This window comes from Geotrypetes seraphini, chromosome 4 (genome assembly GCF_902459505.1).
Source record: "Geotrypetes seraphini chromosome 4, aGeoSer1.1, whole genome shotgun sequence".
NCBI lineage: Eukaryota > Metazoa > Chordata > Amphibia > Gymnophiona > Dermophiidae > Geotrypetes > Geotrypetes seraphini.
Window position 1 is genome coordinate 59,988,600 of NC_047087.1, and position 8,528 is coordinate 59,997,127.

The following is an 8,528-nucleotide window of genomic DNA, read 5'->3' on the forward strand; positions in this document are numbered from 1 at the left end:
GCCGGGAGGACTTGGGCTCCCTCCTGACCCGAACAACTAGCGGGGGGGGTCGCCAGGGCCAGGAGGGCTCCCTCCTGGCCCGATATTGTCGGGGAGTTGGGGAGTCGGGGGGGCAAGAGGGCTTGAGCTCCCTCTTGCCCCGATCATGTCGGGGGTGCTGCGGTTGGCTGGGGCAAGAGGGCTTGAGCTCCCTCTTGCCCCGATGTTGTGTGTGGGGGGGGGGGAGTGATGCATCTCAGCAGGAGAGATGCCTCATCTCCCCTACCGCGATGCCATCACTCCTCTACCCGAACTGCCGCGGGTCACGGCAGTTCGGGTAGAAGAGTGATGGCATCGCGGTAGGGGAGATGAGGCATCTCTCCTACCACGATGGTTAGGTTGCCGGGCCGCTGAACTGATGGCGCCAGCGGCCATCAGCTCAGCGGCCCCTTTTTCAGCACTTAGACCTGGTTTTATTTCGTCTAAGTGAAAAAGGTCTAAGTGCCGACTAAACTGTATTGGTTATACCTGTTGTACGGCTAGGTGTAGGTCGGCCCACCTCACGCCCACTGCCTGCCCTTTCCCCTCCTCTAAACACACCTCTTTTCTCTCTGTGCTTTTAGAGGCAGGGGAAAGGCCTAAGCTGTTTTTAGATACGTCTAAAAACCAGCTTCGGTTATGGGTACTTGGACGATCAGGCTTTTTGATCGTCCAAGTAGCCACTTAGAACACTTTTTAGACTTTTTTTTTTTTGATTATTACCCCCTAAACCATTTTGCATACATATAGAATGGTAGTTAGAAACTCTAATACTATTTGCACATTTTGCACAAGTGTATGCTTACTCACATGAATGGAAATATTCGAAGCTGCGATAGTAATTATTAGCACAGGGAGCTGCGCTGAATGCTCTGCACTCCTCCCAACGCTCATAGGAACTCTATGAGGGTCGGGAGCAGTGCGGAGCATTCAGCGCGGCTCCCTGCAGTTTAGTAAAAGGGGGAGGAGATAAATTTTATCATAGAATGAGGGGGTTAACACATATTGCCACAATATAGTGGCTTAATAAATAGGCCCCATTTGATTAAATCACAATAAATTTTGCCATTTAATATGTTCTTCTCTCATGAAGGTCATAAGGCTTCTCATTTCTGATTCATTGTGAAAGACTGTTTACATTAGCTCGACTTCCTAAACCTCGTACTGTGTTTTGCAAATGGGTTCTAACAAAGCTTTTTGATTTGTGAGCCACAATAATCTGATGTTGGTTAATTTATCCAGTTTGAAATGGAACCACTTACAGGAAAACATCCTTATGCTGCTCAGCAAATTGAGCATATTATTGTGTACTGTGCCACAGAACAGAGATCAGTTTGAAAAGGCTTATGATTGTAATTAGCTTCAGCTTTCAGAGCTGCTGCATTTAAATTTTCGCAAGTTCCTTAATTCCAGATGAAATTTCCGGCAGGTTATGGTAACCCAGTCAGTTCAGTGCCTCAGAACCCATGCACTAAATTGGAATTACTCCAGTGCAGCATCAAGGATGCAGTTCAAATCATCTTCTGTTTTGTACTGTGGTGCTTATCAATGCAAACAGTTTAATATTTATGCTAAGAGGATTGTCACAAGCAGCTCCTATTCCTTTAATTCTTATTTTAAATAAATAATGAGAACATTTAAACACATTACTCTTCTCAGGGCCCTGAGGTCACCTAATCTTACTGTATTATTTATGAAGTGAAGTGTTACATAATAGTACTTAGTACATGTTAACAGATGCTATTATCAGTGGCTGATGTGGAACGCTGAAGATATATTGGAATGTTATGTGTTAATACTGTCCTTGCAGTGTAATGTATGATGGATTGAGTTCACAGACTGGAAGTGCAGCAATTACCCACATGCCAATATGGGTGTAATGCTGAAGTTTGTTTCCCTGTGGGAGTTTTACCACCATTAATGCCCAAGACAAAAAATTGCTCTATTGAGAAATGTGACAGAACAGGATGCTATCCTATATAATAAAACCCTAAGCGCGCTTGCACACTTAGGGTTTCGTGTTCCCTGCCGCCGTGTTCCGTGGCCGTATTCCATTTTGGAACACAGCGGCAGGGAACACGCCAGCGACTCCCCCTCCCGCCCTGACTCACTGTAAGGCCCGCTGTTCGTCATCATCGCCCCCCATCGGCGCACCCTTCCCCGCTACACCCATACCCCGTTGACCCTCCCATCACGAGAAGAACAGAAACCTCCCAGCTCCAGCTGTGTCCGCAGCTCTCTAAATCGCTGCTTTGCGGCCTTCTACTGCCCTGATTTCCTCTGCTGCATCAGAGGGAATCACGGGCAGTAGAAGGCTGCGAAGCAGCGTATTTAGAGTGTTGCGGACGCCGCTGGAGTCGGGAGATTTGTCGGTCGTCTCGCAGTGGGAGGGTCGGATGGGAGGGTCAGTGGGGTCGGCTGCACGGCGGCGGTAGTGGCGGGGGGGAGATGGAAACATGCTGCACAGAGGGAAGGGAGGGAGGGATAGAAAAATGCCAGGTTCTACTGTACGGGGGGATGGGAGGGAGGGAGGCAGGCAGGCTGGCTTTGGGGGTGGGGTGGGACAAAGTCTGGAAGACAGTGAGGGGGACATAGGAAGGAGGCACTGGGGGCATTAAGGACATAGGAAGGGGCACTGAGGGCACTAAAGACATAGGAGGCATTGGGGGCACTAAGGACATAGGAAGGTGGCACTGGGAGCACTAAGGACATAGGAGGCACTGAGGGTACTAAGGACATAGGATGGAGGCACTGGGAGCACTAAGGACATAGGAGGCACTGAGGGCACTAAGGACATAGGAAGGTGGCACTGGGGGCACTAAGGACATAAGATGGGACACTAAGGACATAGGATGGGACACTAAGGACATAGGAAGGTGGCACTGGGGGCACTAAGGACATAAGATGGGACACTAAGGACATAGGAAGGGGGTCACAGAGAGTCAGGTAGGCATGGCACAACAGAGAAATACAGGCAGGCAGGGGGCCAGGGAGAGACAAAGACAGAAAGAATGACAGACAGACAGCGTCCAAGGAGAGAGAGAGACAAAGAAAAAAAAAAAAAGATAGACAGACATCTACTCTAGCACCCGTTAATGTAACGGGCTTAAACACTAGTGTACTATAATCATTTTGTAGGTTATCAGTTCCCCCCATTGTGTCTTAGGGGGCCTTTTACTAAGCTGCAGTAATCCACAGTTTAAAAAAGGCTTACCTTGAGACATGCTCCTGCGTCCTGCAATAAGTTCCAGATCGGTGCATGCTACTCGCAGTTCTAATATATTTTTAATTTTTGGTGGAGGGAATATGTCAGGTGTGAAAAGTGAATGATGATAGAACCCGAAAAAAAATGGGAGAAGAATATACAATGAAAAAGAACAAATCTCCCAAAACCCCAAGAAATGGAACTGGATAAGGAGGAGAGACAACCCAAAACTATATGCACTACTATCACTCAGACAGCTTAATGAAGGAATTTAGAGAGGTTGAGGGAGCCCTCAGTCACACAGCCTCCCTCCAGGGGAACCCCAGATGTATTGGCTGTCACTGGCTTACACCCAGAAAGGGTGCTAACTGTGAAACATCTCCGGGCTCTCTCAGTGAGAATTTATGTGATAAATCTACACACAAATAGTGCTGAAAGTGCAAAAATCAATCAAAACCACTCAACAAGTAAAGAATGAAATTGTCTCTACCCCTTATCCAGGGGGCCAAACAAAAGTTCAAACGTCCAAATCCAACTATGCAAAAGCCAACTGGAAGTACTTAGCTTCTCTATGGATAACGCAGCCAGCAGATAGCAAGTTCGTCGAGGCAGGGGAAAGGCCCAAGCTGGTTTTAGATACGTCTAAAACCAGCTTTAGTTATGTGTACTTGGACAATCAGGCTTTTTGATCGTCCAAGTACCCATTTAGGTCACTTTGTAGATGTTTTTTTTTTTTTTATTATGAGTCCCTTACTGTATTAACTCTTTATGTTTACAATTTACAGTTTTTTAAAAAATTTGATACACCACCTAGCCTACTAGGATTCAGATAGTTTACAATAAAAGAAATATACTTGAATAAGGATGGAGGAGTGGTAGACCCTGATCAATTTTCAGAGGGTTGTGTTCATGAAGAAACACCTGGCGAAGCTTGAAGAATGGTCTGAAATTTGGCAGCTAAAATTTAATGCTAAGAAATGCAAGGTCATGCATTTGGGCTGCAACAACCCGAGGGAACGATACAGTTTAAGGGGTAAAGAATTTATGCGCACGATAAAAGAGCAAAACTTGGGTATGGTTGTATGTGATGATCTTAAGGTGGCCAAACAGGTTGAAAAGGTGACAGCGAAAGCTAGAAGGATGCTAGGGTGCATAGGGAGAGGTATGGCCAGTAGGAAAAGGAGGTATTGATGCCCCTATATAAGACTTTGGTGAGACCTCATTTAAGACTATTGTATACAATTCTGGAGACTGCACCTTCAAAAAGATATAAAAAGGAAGGAGCTGGTCCAGAGGAAGGCTACTAAAATTGTATGTGGGCTTTATCATAAGGTATATGGGGACAGACTTAAAGATCTCAATATGTATACTTTGGAGTAAAGGCAGGAGAGGGTAGATATGATAGAGATGTTTACCTATGTGATGTAAATGCATATGAGTCGAGTCTCATTTGAAAGGAAGCTCTGGAATGAGAGGGCATAGGATGAAGTTAAGAGGTGATAGGCTCAGGAGTAATCTAAGGAAATACTTTTTTACAGAAAGGGTGGTAGATGCGTGGAACAGTCCAGGAAGAGGTGTTGAAAACAGAGACCTTGTCTGAATTCAAGAAAGCCTGGGGATAGGCACGTGGGATCTCTTAGAGAGAGGAAGAGATAATAATTACTACAGATGGGCAGACTGGATGGGCCATTTGGCCTTTATCTGCCATCATTTTTCTATGTTTTTATACAAGTACTCTCCTCAGAGTGCTAATAAACTTTCCATTCCACATCGGTCTGAATATTAAAGGTGAGTTCAAAGAAATACGCAAACGAGAAAGGCAAAAGTTTGCAGGTAAAAAATGTAGTGATATAGAGTAGACCAAACATATGTGTAGTCAGAAAGAAGCATTTAGATTAAAACATAAACAACAAAAACCCAACATGGTCATGTTTGTCCTACATGGGGCTCCTGCTGAGTCCTGACTTCTACTCCATGCGTTGTAGAACTTGCTTCACAAGCACTCTGGCAGTTTGGTTGCATTTGTTCTTGAATGATTTTAAATAAGACATTTGACTACTAATGGCTTTAAATCAGGTGATTTGACTACTAATGACTTTTGCTAGGCGAAACATGACTATGTTGGCTTTTTTGTTTTTAATATGCTTTATGTTTCAGAATAAATATTTCTTTGAACCCTCTCGTTTGGTCTGTTCTTTTTTTTTTTTTTACCACAGAGTTGGGGAGGAGCCAGCAGTTATGCAAATACTGACCGTATTCAGTGCCAGTGCCGTATATAATAATAATTTATTTTTTATATACTGCCAAACCATAAGTTCGTGGTGGTTTACACAATGGTATTACACTAGGGAACAGAACTACAAAGTCATAAAACAATTTTTAAAATAGAAGAAAACACAATTCAGAATAAAAGCACCTTGTAAAACTTGTAGAAGATATGATTACACAGTACAATTACTTACAATATAGTAAATAGAAATTACACAATACAGTTGATTGTACGAATAATCGTAAATTGATTTGAAGCTTAATACCTTAATAAATTTAAAAAATAAAATTAATTTTTATTTTCATATTTTTTGAATAGATAAGTTTTAAGATCGTTCCGGAATTGATAATAGGTGAGGGATGGAGAGATAAGGGTGTTCAAACATGAATCCATTCCTCCTTTCTGGAATGCCAAGGTCGTATCCAAGAAATTTTTATAAAGGCATGCTTTCACTGAGGGGAAAGAGAACCAACCTGAGCTTCGGGTATTTTTCTTACTAGTATAAAATCTAAAATGGGAAGAGAGATAAGTTGGTGCTAAACCAAATAAAATTTTAAAACAGATGCAACCAAATTTAAATAACACTTTGGCTTCAAACGGCAACCAGCGAAGCTTTTGATAATATAAACTGATATGATCATGTTTTTTAAAATTAAAAATCAAACGGATTGCTGTAAATGATATTACAGTAATCTAATATGGAAAGAATTGACGATTGAACCAAAATTTTAAAGGATATAAAATCAAAATATTTCCTAATGATACGCAACTTCCAAAGGGTAGTAAAGCATCTCTTGACCAGTATATCTGTGTGAGCTTTAAAAGATAAAGAACGGTCTAATGTAACACCTAATACTTTTAAGATAGAAACTATGGGATAGTTTTGACCATTTAAGAAGAGCGTTGGTTCAGTAAGTTTGTCATTTGGGCTAGCAAGGAAAAACTTCATTTTGCCCAGGTTGAGTTTCAGTTTAAATGTGGAAGTCCAGTTTTCCACTTCTGTATGAATGAAAGCAATTAGATTCAACAATTCTGTTGTAAAAGCTGTTATAGGAATGAGTATTGTTATATCATCTGCGTAAATGTAAAATTTTACTTGGAAACTGTATAATAAATAACTCAATACGTAACTTTGCCTAATTAGCTATGCTGGTACCTTTTTATAGACAAGGGCTTTGGAGAGTGTTCAGTTAACATTCAGGCCATGATGGTCAGTGATGTAAAAACTGCAGCATGACTTAGACTTGGATATTTAATGCCAGGCACCAGTCTTCAGCAGATCCATTTTAACAGTAACCTACATTGATAACTTCCCCCCTAAATTGCATAGGATTTGATGAATAATCTAGTTAATAAACAAAATACTCTAACTTAAACCTTTTCTTGTGCAACATATTGGGCCAGATACGGCATATCCTGTTTTAGGTCTTTGGGAACAATGCTTAGTACATTTGCCTCAAAGTTCCTTATTGTAATTTTGTTTTTCTGGTTTTCAGGAATGTTAATCTCTATTTGCATACATATTTTTAAAAATATATTTTTGATAGTATTTATCGATATGTCAAAATAGACAGATGCACATGAATGTTTCTAGACTGCACAAAACAAAACCAGCTTCTGAAATGCTGGTTAATCTATGCCTGCACCAGTTGAATTCTTGCTGTAGTGGGTGAGCGGAAGGGAAGCCGCCTCCGCCTCGTGTGATGCTGGATCGAGAGGGGCGACCTCCCCTCCGCTCACCCCTAATCTATCCTGCCCTCCTCCCCCTCCCCCCCTACCCCTAGCCGATTGGCCCCAAGGCTTCGGCCGATTTGTCTTTGCTCCTCCCTATGTGGCTCGGAGCTTGTTTTATTCTTCTCAATAACCTAGTAAAAAGTTGAAATCCCACCCAGGTTTAAATCTGATAGTGGTTTTAATGACACCTTAAATAACAGTTGAGATAATGAAGAAATAATTCACCATAAAACTGAATTTTCTGTATGATTGACTTTCTAGAAAATCTCCCGCTGCTATCTTTTCCTTCACCTTCTCCTCTTGGAGACAACACAAAGCTTCGAATAAAGAGCATGGCTTAAAGAGCACAGCCTAAAGTGAAAAGATTGTGTTTCATTTCAGAGGTTTAATCTTAGTCTTACTGTGGGATACATTTAGTCTGCAGTGCATTCAGCTATATAAGCGTTTTGTTTTTCTTGCAATTTTCAGATGCCAGTCCCACCTTGCCAAGGGCTTACCAGCGGACCAGAAACCAGAGTGCCATCCATACTGGAATGACAATGACAGAACTATGCCTTTGCCATTTGACCTGGAAGAAATCATTGCTGAACTAAAGAGTCTTCTGTAACATTTGGAAGGCTTAACATTGGTGTTCTTTGTCAAAACAATGGATGCTTTGTTGCTAGTCCTAGTGAGGTGGTGGTGTTTTTTTTAGGATATTAGAGAGAAATTTAGAAGAGCCAAAATTCCTAAAGTGACCTTTTACAATGTAAATGCGTAGGGCTTGTGTACTAACTGAAGCACATTTATAAATTCTCCATTTAAACAATTGTTTAGTAAATTTGAGCCAATTTTAAATGGTAAATTATGTCTTCCTAGCATGTAATCCTGTGAGAGTTGACAGCATGTGGTCAAGATAACATGATCAGATGGAATGCTGCAGTCAGTTGCCTAAGAATATTTTGTTTTCAAGATCTTTATTTGGAATCCGTGACCCTCTCCTGTACTAAAACTATGAAATAAAATTCTTTTAAAATGGTTGAGAGATGACAGCTCACAACAGTTTCTTGTAGACAACACATTTAGGGGGGAGTTCATGATTAGCATATTCTAATGATTAGCATATGCTAAATGCTAAGATGTCCATTATATTACTAAGTTTAACACGCGCTAATGCAATTAGCGCCCCTTGAAGTCTCCCCTCAGGGGGTAATTCTACCATGTCTAGCTTTAGGTAGCAGAAACGCACATAAATGGTGCTATTCTACTCATAGGCGCATAAGTGACAGGGGGGGTGTGGATTTTCCAAAAATTGCACGTGGA

At 41.8% G+C, this 8,528-nt stretch overlaps 1 protein-coding gene across 2 annotated transcripts in view; it reads left to right on the forward strand.

Moving 5' to 3' along the window:
• The window catches only part of FTO (FTO alpha-ketoglutarate dependent dioxygenase), a 658,378-nt gene extending 650,133 nt beyond the window's left edge, over nucleotides 1-8,245 (forward strand). For both annotated transcript variants that reach the window (XM_033943299.1, XM_033943295.1), the window contains one exon: nucleotides 7,695-8,245. In XM_033943299.1, coding sequence (XP_033799190.1) covers nucleotides 7,695-7,763 — 69 coding nt within the window. In that variant the 3' untranslated portion in view covers nucleotides 7,764-8,245. The remainder of the gene's footprint in view (nucleotides 1-7,694) is intronic.
• Nucleotides 8,246-8,528: the final 283 nt, after the last annotated feature.